This window comes from Schistocerca piceifrons, chromosome 1 (assembly GCF_021461385.2).
Source record: "Schistocerca piceifrons isolate TAMUIC-IGC-003096 chromosome 1, iqSchPice1.1, whole genome shotgun sequence".
In the NCBI taxonomy this organism is placed as follows: Eukaryota; Metazoa; Arthropoda; class Insecta; order Orthoptera; family Acrididae; genus Schistocerca; species Schistocerca piceifrons.
This window is the reverse complement of record NC_060138.1, coordinates 1,233,703,777-1,233,721,594: the sequence shown is the minus strand read 5'-3', so window position 1 is coordinate 1,233,721,594 and position 17,818 is coordinate 1,233,703,777. Positions and strand designations below refer to the sequence as shown.

Below are 17,818 nucleotides of genomic sequence, written 5' to 3'. Positions count from 1 at the left end.
GGAGTCAAAGAACATGTACCAGTAATTCCGGTTGTTACTATCTGGCTTCAGTATCTGCTGAACTGTGGCACACTACCAAGCTGAGCTGACTCTCCTAAGAGTCGCCACGTGCATTTTCTCCGGTGTTTCTGCAGATATTTGCAATTTCGTTTTCGCAACGTGTATCTGGGGTCAGCCCAAACAAGTCCTCCTCATCAGGTCTCGCATATGACGCCCAGAGTAGGTATCGGTTTGCTTCCCACTCCCAACAAAATTATTTTTTAATCGTAATTTTACTTGCCCATTCGATAGAGCGGATCCGAATTAATTTCATCGGTATGTATTAACAGGAACAGTAAAACACGAAGAGCAATCAGTGCTCCATCAGTTTCCGAGCAGCGTTTCTCCAAGGCGGTATGAGTCAGCGCGGGCGAGGGCGGTGCTGTTATTGGCGTGTTACTTTTTAGACTAGATTAGATTAATTATTCATTTGCGTTAGTATTTTGCAGCTGTGACTTATTAAACTGATAATTCGGTAATTTTCACATCTTTCCACCAATCCAAGGAGAAGAAATAAAAACTTTGAGGTTCGCCGATGACATAGTAATTCTGTCAGAGACAGCAAAGTACTTGGAAGAGCAGTTGAACGGAATGGACAGTGTCTTGAAAGGAGGATATAAGATGAACATCAACAAAAGAAAAACGAGGATAATGGAATGTAGTCGAATTAAGTCGGGTGATGCTGAGGGAATTAGATTAGGAAATGAGGCACTTAAAGTAGTAAAGGAGTTTTGCTATTTGGGGAGCAAACTAACTGATGATGGTCGAAGTAGAGAAGATATAAAATGTAGACTGGCAATGGCAAGGAAAGCGTTTCTGAAGAAGAAAAATTTGTTAACATCAAGTATAGATTTAAGTGTCAGGAATTCGTTTCTGAAAGTATTTGTATGGAGTGAAGCCATGTATGGAAGTGAAACATGGACGATAAATAGTTTGGACAAGAAGAGAATAGAAGCTTTCGAAATGTGGTGCTACAGATGAATGCTGAAGATTACATGGGAAGATCACATAACTAATGAGGAGGTATTGAATAGAATTGGGGAGAAGAGGAGTTTGTGGCACAACTTGACTAGAAGAAGGGATCGGTTGGTAGGACATATTCTGAGGCATCAAGGGATCACCACTTGAGTATTGGAGGGCAGCGTGGAGGGAAAAAATCGTAGAGGGAGACCAAGAGATGAATACACTAAGCAAATTCAGAAGGATGTAAGCTGCAGTAGGTACTGGGAGATGAAGAAGCTTGCACAGGATAGAGTAGCATGGAGAGCTGCATCAAACCAGTCTCAGGACTGAAGACCATAACGACAACAACAACAATTATTCATTCCATAGATCCATAAAAGAGGGAATCCTCCTGGGTGTGGAACATGTCAGATAAACACATTACAAAAAAGTTATTAGAAAAACTTGAGTTTCATTAATTTTAATGATCCTCAGTCAATAAACAGTAAAATTATGTAAATGAATTAAATTTAAACATCTAATATTTACAGATTTAATACTTACATCTGCTTTCATTAAATCCATCATTCAGACATTTGCTAGTTTCTTGGCTATTACAACCAAGTATTGTCAAAAATTAAAGTAAATTATTCATTTCAGTGATCCTCAGTTAAGAACAGTCAGATTATGTACAAGATTTAAAATTAAACTTCCACTATTTACAGACTTAAGACTTACATCTGCTTTCAGTACATCCATCATTCACACAGGAGGTAGTTACTTGGCTGTTACAACCAAGTATTGTCAAAAATTAAAGTATAATAAATTTTAATTAAAATGGTCTACTGCATTTGTTGAGAAACTCATGGATGGAATAGAAGGAGTCGGCCACCAAAAATTCTTTTAAATCATGTTTAAATTGTGGCTTGTCTGAAACTAAACTTTTAATGGTTGCTGGTAACTTATTTAAAATATGCGTTGCTGAATACTGGGCTCCTTTCTGGGCAAGAGTAAGTGATTTTAAATCTTTATGTATATTGTTCTTATTCCTAGTATAGCTGTGTACTAAGCAGTTAGTTGGAAAAAGAGATGTATTATTTACAACAAACTTCATTGAGGAATAAATAATGAGAAGCTGTGGTTAGTATGCCCAGTTCTTTGAATAGGTTTCGACATGATGTTCTTGGATTTACACTACTCATTACTCTTATTATACGCTTCCGTACTCTAAAAAAATTTTCTCTGTTTGTGAAGTTACCCCAAAATATGATACCATATGACACAATGGAGTGAAAATAAGCAAAATATGCCAGTTTGTTTATATTTATATCTCCTATGTCTGACATCATTCGCATTGCAAACACAGTTTTGTTTAGGCGCTTTAGCAGTTCATTAGTATGTTGCTCCCAACTGAATTTATTATCAAGTTGTAATCCCAAGAATTTTACACTCTCAGCTTCTCCTATTTCCATGTCATCATATTTTATACAAACATCTGATGGAAATCTCTTGGATGTTCTGAACTGCATATAGTGGGACTTTTCAAAGTTAAATACAGTGAATTGGCTATGAACCACTTATTAATGTCAGTAAAAATTTGATGAGCTGTCCTTTCTAAATTTATATTTGATTTACTATTTATTGCAATGTTTGTATCATCATTACTGTGTCTTACTGTCCCTTTTGATATGCATCGGTAAAACGAATGCCGCAATAGAGTAATTTGGAATCGCTCTGTCGAATGGCTTTTTGTAACGCGAAATAAACCGGCGCTTTCCATGGCCGGTGGGTGTCGAGTGGAAGACATGATAAGCAGTATTTGTTTGGGCTGTCTCCAGCTACACATTGCAAAAACAAAATTGCAAACATCAGCCGAAACACCAGAGAAAATGCACCTGACGACTCTTAGGAGAGGCACCCTGTATACTTAGCAATATTGAGCTGACTATGTTTCCAGAACCTTTCACTTAATGATGTTACAGAGGTTATCGGCGTTTCGTATAGGATGGAGATCGGGGTCTAGTGTCAAATGTAGTTATCTAAGGAGCTTCAGAAAGTTATTTTCGAAAGCAGAGTGCACGAAATGTTTCACTGCGCTTTTAAAAGTAGAATTTTTAACAACCGCTTTTTTAAGTGTGATTAATAGGTTATGTATGCAAAATTCGAAACTGAATTCCACATTTGGCTGGTCCTGGATTTCTTCATCTCGGTATACTGTCGGTAGCGAAAGCGAAAGAAAAGCATCTTTGTAGCGTCTTTGTCAAACGAAACAGGAATGGACTAGAGTTATCCAATATTCCAGGTAGCAGTAACCTCTAGTATTTTTATATCTATAAATTAACCAGTATTCCATCAGTTACTTACACAAATGGACGAATATCCTGAAGTTCATTGTGATTTATCCATGGCAAGATAGAGCGAGACCGAATGAGAAACACATTTATCGGTGAATACATTGCGCGCAGTGTTAGCAGTAACTCACCAGTCATGTCTATGGCATTACGAACATCACGTAGTCGATGTATTCACTATTCATGTTAAGACATAGCGACACCGAAGGGGAATTAGTAAAGTACGACGTACACACGTCGGCAAATAGATGAAGTGCAGTATTCACACTTACTGAAATAGCTGCCAGATACTGACAACTGATTATTTCCCTAACTATGAGTACTTAACAACCGGTTATTTGTTCTAGTTAAGTTACTTCCTCTAGTGTCCATAGCATATTCATCATGCAGTTGTAACTGAATGTGCGATATACACTCCTGGAAATTGAAATAAGAACACCGTGAATTCATTGTCCCAGGAAGGGGAAACTTTATTGACACATTCCTGGGGTCAGATACATCACATGATCACACTGACAGAACCACAGGCACATAGACACAGGCAACAGAGCATGCACAATGTCGGCACTAGTACAGTGTATATCCACCTCTCGCAGCAATGCAGGCTGCTATTCTCCCATGGAGACGATCGTAGAGATGCTGGATGTAGTCCTGTGGAACGGCTTGCCATGCCATTTCCACCTGGCGCCTCAGTTGGACCAGCGTTCGTGCTGGACGTGCAGACCGCGTGAGACGACGCTTCATCCAGTCCCAAACATGCTCAATGGGGGACAGATCCGGAGATCTTGCTGGCCAGGGTAGTTGACTTACACCTTCTAGAGCACGTTGGGTGGCACGGGATACATGCGGACGTGCATTGTCCTGTTGGAACAGCAAGTTCCCTTGCCGGTCTAGGAATGGTAGAACGATGGGTTCGATGACGGTTTGGATGTACCGTGCACTATTCAGTGTCCCCTCGACGATCACCAGTGGTGTACGGCCAGTGTAGGAGATCGCTCCCCACACCATGATGCCGGGTGTTGGCCCTGTGTGCCTCGGTCGTATGCAGTCCTGATTGTGGCGCTCACCTGCACGGCGCCAAACACGCATACGACCATCATTGGCACCAAGGCAGAAGCGACTCTCATCGCTGAAGACGACACGTCTCCATTCGTCCCTCCATTCACGCCTGTCGCGACACCACTGGAGGCGGGCTGCACGATGTTGGGGCGTGAGCGGAAGACGGCCTAACGGTGTGCGGGACCGTAGCCCAGCTTCATGGAGACGGTTGCGAATGGTCCACGCCGATACCCCAGGAGCAACAGTGTCCCTAATTTGCTGGGAAGTGGCGGTGCGGTCCCCTACGGCACTGCATAGGATCCTACGGTCTTGGCGTGCATCCGTGCGTCGCTGCGGTCCGGTCCCAGGTCGACGGGCACGTGCACCTTCCGCCGACCACTGGCGACAACATTGATGTACTGTGGAGACCTCACGCCCCACGTGTTGAGCAATTCGGCGGTACGTCCACCCGGCCTCCCGCATGCCCACTATACGCCCTCGCTCAAAGTCCGTCAACTGCACATACGGTTCACGTCCACGCTGTCGCGGCATGCTACCAGTGTTAAAGACTGCGATGGAGCTCCGTATGCCACGGCAAACTGGCTGACACTGACGGCGGCGGTGCACAAATGCTGCGCAGCTAGCGCCATTCGACGGCCAACACCGCGGTTCCTGGTGTGTCCGCTGTGCCGTGCGTGTGATCATTGCTTGTACAGCCCTCTCGCAGTGTCCGGAGCAAGTATGGTGGGTCTGACACACCGGTGTCAATGTGTTCTTTTTTCCATTTCCAGGAGTGTACCAACAAATCGAACAGTTTCATTGACGTTGCAGTCTTGGGAACGTCCAAAGAAAATAGCTGCTTTCTGGCGTCCCGTCACGTTCCCACGTCGACGCGATTTTCTGTGTAGATCTCATGCAACCGACCTTCAGTGCCTCGACTAATATCGGCGGTCGAGTTCACACAACCACCTGGCACCAGTTCTACGCCATCCATATCGCTCCAGGGCGGCTAATGAGCTCTTCTAAGGCGGGTGACTTATATGTTCTCCTGTCAGGTAGTAATTCTTTCTGGTTTGAACAAAAACGAAAAAAATAATATTTAAAGAAACTCTCGGCTATAAAGCTTTGTCAGGGTATATTCCTGCTAATTGCATTAAAATACAGGTGTGTAAGGGATCGAACAACATGGTGTAGAATGCAGAGGAATTGCGGTAAGTCTCCGTACTCAAAATTTTTCTAGTATGCCTTAAGCAGAAAAACACGGTCAAAAACTTAAATTGCCCTGAGATAAATAAGTGTTGCAAGATCAGGAGAGCAGGAGCGAGCTTATTCGTCTCAATAACTGCTTTGACCGGCCAAATAAACGTGTCTTTGTAACACAATTCTGGAGAAAATGGATAATGCACTGTCTTTCTGAAAGTACGAGGGGTGTTCAATAAGTAATGCATTTTCTGAAAGCAGGTTGGTTTTATTTAGGATTCCGGTGCACCATATTATTATCCACTCTTCTGGCTGCAAGACATTATTTTTCAACATAATCTATGTTCATGGCGACGGACCTACTGTCACCTTACTGACATGGCCTGCGTGCCCGCATGGCTCCACTCTACCAGTCGATGTCGGAACAAACGTGTTGCTGCATGAATAACGTCCCTATTATCCACCTAATGCTTGCTGCGGAGTGCATCCTTCATTGGGCCAAACAGATGAAGGTCGGAAGGTGCGACATCCGGGTTGTAGGGTGGATGAGGAAGAACACTCCAATGAAGTTTTGTGAGCTTCTCTCTGGTGCACACACTTGTGCGAAGCCTTGTGTTGTCACGGGGAAGGAAAATTTGATTTGCATTTTTGTGGCGGCCAACACGCAGAAGTCGTTCCTTCAGTTTCCTGAGGGTGGCACAAAACATTTCAGGCTTGGTCGTTACACCGTGAGGGATGACATCAAACAGAATAGCCCCTTCAGAGTCCCAGAATACCGTCGCCATGGCTTTACCAGCCAAGTGTGTGCTTTGAGCTTTTTCTTCAGCGGAGAGGTGGTGTGGCGTCACTCCATGGATTACCGTTTCGTTCCGGTTGGAAGTATTGAATCCATGTTTCATGGCCCGTGACGATGTTCACAAGAAAAACTGTCACCTTCAACCTCGCAACGCGCAAGCAGTTCCACGCAAAAGGTCCATCGTTGCTCTTTATGGTCTTCTGTTTGGTGGCAAGTTACCCAGCGGGCGCACACCTTTCACTACCCCAACTGGTATGTCAGCACTAACAACATAAATGTCCAGCTGAGAAGCGAGATGTTTAATTGTGATTCGTCGATCATCTCGAATGACAGTGTGCGCACATTCCAACATTCCAGGAGTCACAGCTGTGTGTAGCCACCGGTATGGGGGATGTCGGATAGATTAGCGCGACCTTACGATGATGACATGCACTTCTCCCAACGACTCAACGTGCTTTTGTTCATTGCTACTTGGAACGCACCTCCGCTACTATTACTGAAATTACAGCGGCTGACGCAGGAATATTCCGCCATACCCCATAGAAAATTTCGCATTCTTTCAACCACAACTGACCAAGAGAAAAAGAGAGTTGCCTTGCTTATCGAATGCCCCTCGCACATTCAGAAACCTGAGCAAAACGATGAACGCGGTTGGAGAATATTTTCCTGTATCGTTGGCCGATTACAATTGGTGGAACAACCATGAGGACCTCAGTTTCATTCTGTATAAGCATACCAACACGAGAAAACCTCCACCACCTGATTGAACAACACCCTCTTGAGTTGTCAAGTGGGATTCGTCACCTCGCGAGGATCCAGACGTAATCGTGCGCTATCATCGCCGTGTAACGCGGCTCACCAGTCCACATAACCATTTCAGATCTTTCAAGCATTCAACTGCGACGTCTGCACCCTAGTCCTAATCTCTGATATATATATAAGTACATTGTTCTCTGGTGAGGAAACGATTTTGATCAGCATGGCTGTTAACCAGTTGTTGCCGTCCAGCACTGAAATTGTAAGGGATTCACTGCACATTGGCCCATCAATGCGCTGTTTCAGTCCACAGTAGTCAAGATGTTGGCGCCGGCCGCTGTGACCGAGCAGTTCTAGGCGCTTCAGTCTGGAACCGCGAGACCGCTACGGTCGCAGGTTCGATTCCTGCCTCGGGCGTGGATGTGTGTGATGTCCTTAGGTTAGTTAGGTTTAAGTAGTTCTCAGTTCTAGGGGACTGATGACCTCAGATGTTAAGTCCTATAGTGCTCAGAGCCATTTGAACCATTTCAACCGTAATCTGATGATGGTCAGACAAATCCATAAATACTAAGCTGCTTAAATACTGAGATAGATCAAGATCCCGAAGAGATCGTGGCTTATATGTTGGAAAGTCTGGAAGCGCTGTGACTGGCCGCCGGCCGCTGTGTGGCCAGATGGCAGACGCTGGTTGCCAGACTGAGACACCGTGGCGCTGGTGTTGCAGACACGGTGCCGGAGCTGCAGTGGACGTTCATGGAGCAGGCCCTCAGTCCGGGGCCGCCCGTTTCTCTGCGCTGCTCCGCCGCTGGAAGTCCGCCCCCGCAGTTCACCTGGTACCTCGACGGCCAGTCGCTGACTGCTGCCCAAGTGGGACACAGGTGAGAGGCAAAGCGCTCTGACGTGGTATCCAAATGTACCCCAACACTAGGGAACAACGCTCCTCTTCTGTTTAAGCATATAGCAGTCCATTAAAATTAACAGCACTAGCAGCTCTCTGTCGCAAAAAAGTCTGATGCTACTGTAGCTCAACGCATGTGAGCAACCCATAGTGGCCTGCCTTTTGTGCATTCTATCTCTTACAAATTTTGTGACTAAAGCTTTATCGCTTGATTTTTAGTTTAATACGTGACACGCCAATTTGAGAGTTTTATTTCTGATGAGGGCACTCATAGCTGTGCCGAAACGTGGGTCAAAAGACTCATTTTTTGCGACAGAGAGCTGCTATTGCTGTTAATTTTACCTTGTAAATGGTCGCTGGCCACGCAGCTATGTTCAAAACTCTAGCAGTTCATTCTTTCTTTGCGTACAGTTGTGTTTTAATGTTCATGTAATACATTCAGTTAATTAACATACTTCTGAAACCAACAATTAGATTTGCGTAGTTCGTCAGTTATCAGACCCAGTGAAGAATTGATACAAATGGGTGAGCTTTGAAGAATAGAGTAAGCTGGTCGTTTTCGTGTTGTAGCGTTCACAGCTGATGATGCATAGGTCACGCGTTCCCAGTGAGTGCTGTAAGGCATTAACTGTATTTCCTAAATGAGTGACAGTATTACATGTAGTTGTAAATTAATGTTTTTATGACTCCGCAACAATTCAGGACAGCACTGTCAAGAATTCTCGAATCATATTTTTAACTTTCACTTACAAACTATTTTCCTCCTCTCTTCCTCGTGACTCCAAATAATTTATAATTTCCGTTAGTAATTAATTTCAGTATAATTGGACAGTGTAGTAGTTATGCTTCCTCTTGCACAATTGTGTTCCATTCACGAAATCTAACAATATGTAGGGCAATGCTTATCACTGCCAGTAAATCCACTGAAATATTTGATGTCTGAAGACTTTTCTATATCTAGATAACTTAAACAAAGTTTATCGCTGGCTTTGTTCGTAGATAAGGGCTCAGAGACATAGCCGCCCAAAAAGCTGCATTAGAATATATTTGTCAGTAGTGTAGCACAAAATTTAAAATATCAAGACGTATTCTCCTTATAAATTTAAATAATGACTATCATCTTTCTAGAACTGACATAGAGTGATGTTCTTTAAAGCGGTAGTAACTAAACTTAACGTTGCACTTGAAATGCCGGTTAGCTCCACGTAGCACAGATTAGAGTGGGCTGGGGGATAGGGATTGGGATTGGGGCAGAGAGCATGGCTTCTACAGAAAGCATCTCTTACAAGTTTCTAGAAGTTTCAACAAGCTGACCCTAAGCAAGTGGTATCATGCACTTGCCACTGCCTACAACGAAGGAAAATTAACAGAGTGCCTGAACCTTCACTCTCGAATATCTTTCTATTAAGCTTTGATGCGTTATTAGGAAACGGTTTTGATAGTGTTAAAGATACTGTTTTTTTAGTATAGACACTGGCAGTTCCATCCATTGTAGGTACGTTTAGTTGATAAATGTATCAGTAGACGCACTAGAACATGACAACATCACCATCCGGTGACAATTTCACTAAAATTAAATGAAATGAAGGCGCGAAATACCTCTCCATACTTCCAGATGCTAACGAGTCTCTTGCTTTGCTTGATAAAGAGCGTAATTTGCAAATTTCGTTTTGTTACTTGAGGTGCACTTTTACGATTTTCACAGTATGTGCTTTAGAAAGAACTGCCAAAAACACGTATTTTGTGACATAATTGAAAGACAATAAAATGTTGGTACCACTCTCCGGTATTCGAAAATTTGAATACAGCGGACACTGATTCGAAGCCTTCTCCAACATGGAAACAATAAACCGCGTCTGATTCATCATCTGGTAAATTCCATATGACACAATCATGTGACACGGTCGGATGGCTCTTACAGACGAGTGCCCAAACAATTTCTGATTGTCATGATGGCTGGTCCCTTTCTGACTGACGTAATGGATGGCTGATGATCATGACACTGCTGTTAGTCTTCACAGGTGTCGATCGGTACCACTGCTGAAACAATGTAATATTAGTACACTGATGGCATTGAGCCTAAGTACTAAGGAATGACGAGATGCGTTTGAAGTTCTCTAACGCTATAGATACAGCAATGAGGAATAGCGCAGTAGGCAGTACAGTTGAAGAGGAATGGACATCTCTAAAAAGGGTCATCACAGAAGTTGGGAAGGAAACCATAGGTACAAAGAAGGTAGCTGCGAAGAAACCATGGGTAACAGAAGAAATACTTCAGCTGATTGATGAAAGGAGGAAGTACAAACATGTTCCGGGAAAATGAGGAATACAGAAATACAAGTCGCTGAGGAATGAAATAAATAGGAAGTGCAGGGAAGCTAAGACGAAATGGCTGCAGGAAAAATGTGAAGACATCGAAAAAGATATGATTGTCGGAAGGACAGACTCAGCATACAGGAAAGTCAAAACAACCTTCGGTGACATTAGAAGCAACGGTGGTAACATTAAGAGTGCAACGGGAATTGCACTGTTAAATGCAGAGGAGAGAGAGAGCAGATAGGTGGAAAGAATACGTTGAAAGCCTCTATGAGGGTGAAGATTTGTCTGATGTGATAGAAGAAGAAACAGGAGTCGATTTAGAAGAGATAGGGGATCCAGTATTAGAATCGGAATTTAAAAGAGCTTTGGAGGACTTACGGTCAAATAAGGCAGAAGGGATAGATAACATTCCATCAGAATTTCTAAAATCATTGGGGGAAGTGGCAACAAAACGACTATTCACGTTGGCGTGTAGAATATATGAGTCTGGCGATATACCATCTGACTTTCAGAAAAGCATCATCCTCACAATTCGGAAGACGACAAGAGCTGACAAGTGCGAGAATTATCGCACAATCAGCTTAACAACTCATGCATCGAAGTTGCTTGCAAGAATAATATACAGAAGAATGGAAAAGAAAATTGAGAATGCGCTAGGTGACGATCAGTTTGGCTTTAGGAAAAGTAAATGGACGAGAGAGGCAATTCTGACGTTACGGCTAATAATGGAAGCAAGGCTAAAGAAAAATCAAGACATTTCCATAAGATTTGTCGACCTGGAAAAAGCGTTCGACAATATAAAATGGTGCAAGCTGTTCGAGATCCTGAAAAAAGTAGGAGTAAGCTATAGGGAGAGACGGGTCATATACAATATGTACCACAACCAAGAGGGAATAATAAGAGTGGACGATCAGGAACGAAGTGCTCGTATTAAGAAGGGTGTAAGACAAGGCTGTAGCCTTTTGCCCCTACTCTTCAATCTGTACATCGAGGAAGCAATGATGGAAATAAAAGAAAGGTTCAGGAGTGGAATTAAAATGCAAGGCGAAAAGATATCAATGATACGATTCGCTGATGACATTGCTATCCTGAATGAAAGTGAAGAAGAATTAAATGATCTGCTGAACGGAAAGAACAGTCTAATGAGTACACAGTATGGTTTGAGAGTAAATCGGAGAAAGACGAAGGTAATGAGAAGTAGTAGAAATGAGAACAGCGAGAAACTTAACATCAGGATTGATGGTCACGAAGTCAATGAAGTTAAGGAATTCTGCTACCTAGGCAGTAAAATAACCAATGACGGACGGAGCAAGGAGGACATCAAAAGCAAACTCGCTATGGCAAAAAAGGCATTTCTGGCCAAGAGAAGTCTACTAATATCAAATACTGGCCTTAATTTGAGGAAGAAATTTCTGAGGATGTACGTCTTGAGTACAGCATTGTATGGTAGTGAAACATGGACTGTGGGAAAACCGGAACAGAAGAGAATCGAAGCATTTGAGATGTGGTGCTATAGACGAATGTTGAAAATTAGGTGGACTGATAAGGTAAGGAATGAGGAGGTTCTACGCAGAATCGGAGAGGAAAGGAATATGTGGAAAACACTGATAAGGAGAAGGGACAGGATGGTAGGACATCTGCTAAAACATGAGGGAATGACTTCCATGGTACTAGAGGGAGCTGTAGAGGGCAAAAACTGTAGAGGAAGACAGAGATTGGAATACGTCAAGCAAATAATTGAGGACGTAGGTTGCAAGTGCTACTCTGAGATGAAGAGGTTAGCACAGGAAAGGAATTCGTGGCGTGCTGCATCAAACCAGACAGTAGACTGATGACCAAAAAAAAAAGGCATTGAGCCTAGTTCGTCAGCAGCTGTTGCATCCTAGTGGCATTGTGGAGCTAGCATTCTTACGAAAGTGCGCTGTTCTAGACACGACGTACATGTCACCTATAGATCGTCTTGACTTTTCAGGGAAGGTAAGGTATTCTGGCTACATGGCGAAATTCTGTCGTCTTGAAATCCTTGAGAATGTTAAAGGTGAGTTTCAAAATTGTATTTGCCACCCACTGCAGAGGATCGATACGTGTTACAATCATCCCTCCCTAAACCACTGATGCCTACTCGACGATGGATCGCAGAACCGTCTTCTACAGATCAACTTCTGTGGGAGTATTGTCGTCGGGTTTAGGATCGGGTGGAGCTGCTATGGTCTGCACACTACTCTTATCCTCAAAGCAAATCAAATGTGTGCTGCCACCAGGGATTGCTATTCGAACATAAAAGCTGATAGCTATCCTACATCGTCTCCAATATACTTATTATCGAGTGGGAGGGACAATCACCATATTATTAGCCTGCAACTCTACGCCTATACCTCCTAACATAAGAAGAGGTAACCATTCCGATGTGGACAACGTAGCAGACTGTAAACAACACTCTGCGAACGACGACGACATATGCTCGACAGAGGCACATTACAGCTTTGAGGGAAACGAAATGGCAGATGTTTATGGTTGCGTTGGCAGTTCGATATGGAAAAATTAGTCTTTGTGGAATGAAAACTACCAATTTTCTACGAAGAGATAAAGCTTGACCAGGGAAATTTGAATCAAAGAATGCGGCACTCCAGAAGACCAGAAAGAATTTGAGCACAAATACATCTTCCGCAATCCTGTGTGTCACTGACGGGATAAATTCCGTAGCTGAAGAAGCTTTGGAATCATCATCGCGCTCCGGAAATTCGATTCAAGAAACATCTACGCTGCATCGGCATTATACTGTTCCTGCAGCGGTGAAGAGGACTCCGACTGTATCATCTTCGGATACATAAATCGGCTTAAACGCCTTGTTGCGAGATATGCTAAAACTGAACTGCCCCCTGCCGACATAGTGCCGTCCTAATTATCACAGAAGAACTAATAGGTAAACAGAGTCATATTTAAATGCTTTTGCTTGACATGGATGTCAGCCTTTAATGAATAGCTACGGTTAAACATGTACAGTGTTGTATGAAACTGTTAGTAAGTCATGAATTACTTGACCGTAAACATTTTTATTTTGGTCTCATTTACACTTCCTATTTACATAAGGTTGTGTTTGTTGATGTCAAACTTATATTCTAAAGACTTCAGAGCTCCATCTTCTGGCACCTTATAAGAATGCAGGAATCAATCGACATTCATAATCTACGCCATCTGCTAATAGAGAGCATGAGGAACTATTTTTAAAGTACAGACACAAGAGCTGACCAACTGAAATAACTTAATTCATTAATGATTTCGGTTATGTTGGCCACTGTGGGTAAGCTGTCTTCCAGTAGCACATGAAAAACAGTTTTCCCGTGTTTTGTATCAGAAGATGAAATAAACTACAAGCGTAGATCGATTTCTGCATTGTTGTAAGATGACCGATGACGGATCAATTTGTCTCTCAAATAGATTGCATATAGCTTTGATATCCATAAATACTAGAAAATGGATGTACGAAGTACGTATGTATATACAGGGTGTTTCAAAAATGACCGGTATATTTGAAACGGCAAAAAAAACTAAACGAGCAGCGATAGAAATACACCGTTTGTTGCAATATGCTTGGGACAACAGTACATTTTCAGGCAGACAAACTTTCGAAATTACAGTAGTTACAATTGTCAACAACAGATGGCGCTGCGGTCTGGGAAACTCTATAGTACGATATTTTCCACATATCCACTATGCGTAGCAATAATATGGCGTAGTCTCTGAATGAAATTACCCGAAATCTTTGACAACGTGTCTGGCGGAATGGCTTCACATGCAGATGAGATGTACTGCTTCAGCTGTTCAATTGTTTCTGGATTCTGGCGGTACACCTGGTGTTTCAAGTGTCCCCACAGAAAGAAGTCACAGGGGTTCATGTCTGGCGAATAGGGAGGCCAATCCACGCCGCCTCCTGTATGTTTCGGATAGCCCAAAGCAATCACACGATCATCGAAATATTCATTCAGGAAATTAAAGACGTCGGCCGTGCGATGTGGCCGGGCACCATCTTGCATAAACCACGAGGTGTTCGCAGTGTCGTCTAAGGCAGTTTGTACCGCCACAAATTCACGAAGAATGTCCAGATAGCGTGATGCAGTAATCGTTTCGGATCTGAAAAATGGGCCAATGATTCCTTTGGAAGAAATGGCGGCCCAGACCAGTACTTTTTGAGGATGCAGGGACGATGGGACTGCAACATGGGCTTTTCGGTTCCCCATATGCGCCAGTTCTGTTTATTGACGAAGCCGTCCAGGTAAAAATAAGCTTCGTCAGTAAACCAAATGCTGCCCACATGCATATCGCCGTCATCAATCCTGTGCACTATATCGTTAGCGAATGTCTCTTGTGCAGCAATGGTAGCGGCGCTGAGGGGTTGCCGCGTTTGAATTTTGTATGGATAGAGGTGTAAACTCTGGCGCATGAGACGATACGTGGACGTTGGCGTCATTTGGACCGCAGCTGCAACACGGCGAACGGAAACCCGAGGCTGCTGTTGGATCACCTGCTGCACTAGCTGCGCGTTGCCCTCTGTGGTTGCCGTACGCGGTCGCCCTACCTTTCCAGCACGTTCATCCGTCACGTTCCCAGTCCGTTGAAATTTTTCAAACAGATCCTTTATTGTATCGCTTTTCGGTCCTTTGGTTACATTAAACCTCCGTTGAAAACTTCGTCTTGTTGCAACAACACTGTGTTCTAGGCGGTGGAATTCCAACACCAGAAAAATCCTTTGTTCTAAGGAATAAACCATGTTATCTACAGCACACTTGCACGTTGTGAACAGCACACGCTTACAGCAGAAAGACGATGTACAGAATGGCGCACCCACAGACTGCGTTGTCTTCTATATCTTTCACATCACTTGCAGCGCCATCTGTTGTTGAAAATTGTAACTACTGTAATTTCGAAAGTTTGTCCGCCTGAAAATGTACTGTTGTCCCAAGCATATTGCAACAAACGGTGTATTTCTATCGCTGCTCGTTTAATTTTTATTGCCGTTTCAAATATACCGGTCATTTTTGAAACACCCTGTACGTATGTATGTGTATGTATCTACGTTAGCGTTCACAACCTATGATGTGTAGGTCATGGGTTAACAGTGAGTGCTGTAAGGCCCTCTCAACCCACTTGACCGACTTCACTCTTACTGTCTGGAGGGGATCGCTGTGAGGGTAAGATCCGCATACCTGTTGAAGGGGTGGGGATGAAAAACCAGTGTAATCCATTACGCGGGAATACCCATACTTTATTCATCCAGTATTTGGGAATGACAGCAATTAGTGACTTGCAACAAACTTACACATAATTTCAAACATCTACAAACATTTTTGCCGCTGACAATCCCCATAAAATGATAAAACGAAAAAAAATTATCACCGACTACGTTTTCGCTATTCATGCAGTAAAACTGTCCCAATAACCATGATGTTTTAATTTATTACTTTTTTACTGCTAACCGTATTCACGATACATTTTATAAACAGTATTCACATATATCACTAAGGGTATGAGCAAAATTATATCATTGTACGGCATGTAGTTCACAAGATGTGACGTCGTAAACACCGAGCTGCGTGAAAAAGTGTCGCATCATGTGTAGCATTTAACTCTATTCACAAAACATTTCGCAGACAGTATCCACATATGCCACTGCTTTTACCTACAAAAATATTTCATTGTACCACAAATACCTCAAGAAAATTGACTCCTATACCCCGAGGTGCATGAAAAACTACCGTATCAAGCTTGTCGTTTTAATTTATTACTTCCTTACTGCTAACTCAATTCACATTTCGTAGACAGTAGACACATATGCCACAGGATGTACCTGCAAAATTATATCATTCTGCCATATGTAATTTAGGAGATACGACGTCATAAACATTGTGCTGCTAGAAAACGAAATTGTAGGCAGAAAATCGCTAGGGATACAGGTGAAATACGTGTAGAAATACGAGTGAAATACTTTAAGTATACGTGAAATACATTTGACATGTAAGTATGTGAGCAAATACAAGGGTAAAAAGCTCATCTCAAACCCCTGGAACGATTTCAGTCAAATTTGATACACATATTAGTTCCGATCTGGAAAGAAATACAGTGGGGTAAGAACCACCAGCTCCTATTAGGGTAGGGGTGAAAGGTGAAGAGTGAAGGGGCAAAGAAAAAAGCAGGGGAGAGTAGGAGATGTACAAAGAAAGGAAATTGGAGGAGACAGACATAGAAGAGAGGAGGAGATAAGGAGGGCGAGGAGAGAGGAGAAGATGAAAAGAGAGATGGGGTGGAGGAGCTGGAGAGGGGATAGGAAGAGATGGACAGAGGAGGAAACAGGAAGTGAACAGATAGGGGAGGAACTGATAGTCAGGAAGAGGGGGAAGGAGCAGATGGATGGAGAGAGGGACAGGATGGGTGAAGGAGGTGTACAGGGAGAGGGAGTTGAGGAAATGGACAGAGAGGGGGAAGGAGGAGATGGACTGATAGAAGACAGGAGTAAATACATACTCAGACAATGCCACCAGGTGTTCAGCTAATTGCATTACATTTTAGTCACCAGTGTAACAGTACTGGCTGATCAAAAATAAATAAATATATGATTCAACAAATAAAAATAATAATATTCTTTTCATACTTGATGAATGATGCAATATATCAGTTTGTAAAAAAAAATATAACAGAAACAATCATAAAGAAGACATAATATGCTTTGGTCATTTATACAAACGGGTGACAACAGATTAACCAAACAGATCTTCAAATACCCCTTGCAGACGAAGTCAAAAATAAAATTCAAAAGGCCAAAAATATTTACAAAAAAACAACTTACGACGAGAAAAACAGCAGACAGAGACTTCTTAGACTAAAGATGTTTCAGATGGGAAAGGAGGAAGAGAAAATAAGTTCAAAATGAAGTGACGAGATGAAAAAGCACAACAGTGAAAAGGATGCAGCAATACTGGAGAGGCAGGAAGATAAAAGAACATGATATGATGGAATCGGAGTGGCGCGTGGAACTCCGAAGGACTAACGAGAGAAAAACTAACATTTTTGTTGCAGATACACAATCGGGCAGTATGTGGATCAGCGAGGCGACGTCGTAAGCCACGTGAACATATCATCCGTGCGGGTCCAAGATGGCGGCCTCTACACGTGCAGTGCTACCAACTCCATGGGCACCGTCTCCCACGAGGCCAGGCTCAATGTTTATGGTCTGTAACCCGCTGTTTGCACTAGCACTGATTTCTTCATTGAATGTGAAAAAGACTTTAGTTGTACCTTGTACTTTGTTTTAGCCTATCGGAACTGTCATTTGTAGATTCATTTACAACCAAATTTATGGTGTGTAGTGGAGAATATTTACGGTACGATAGTCGTTTCCTCGCCTTTCCTGATCCAATCGCGAATGGTGCATAGGAGGGAGGGCTGTCGTTTAGTCTCTGTGAGCTCCGATTTCTCTGATTTACC

General features: G+C 42.9%; 1 protein-coding gene across 1 annotated transcript in view; it reads left to right on the top strand.

Annotated features, from left to right (window-relative positions):
* The window catches only part of LOC124780139 (Down syndrome cell adhesion molecule-like protein Dscam2), a 513,871-nt gene that overhangs the window by 199,901 nt on the left and 296,152 nt on the right, over positions 1 to 17,818 (top strand). The window contains exons 7-8 of the mRNA XM_047253759.1: positions 7,847 to 8,000; positions 17,411 to 17,562. Of these exons, the coding sequence (XP_047109715.1) occupies positions 7,847 to 8,000; positions 17,411 to 17,562 (306 nt within the window). The remainder of the gene's footprint in view (positions 1 to 7,846; positions 8,001 to 17,410; positions 17,563 to 17,818) is intronic.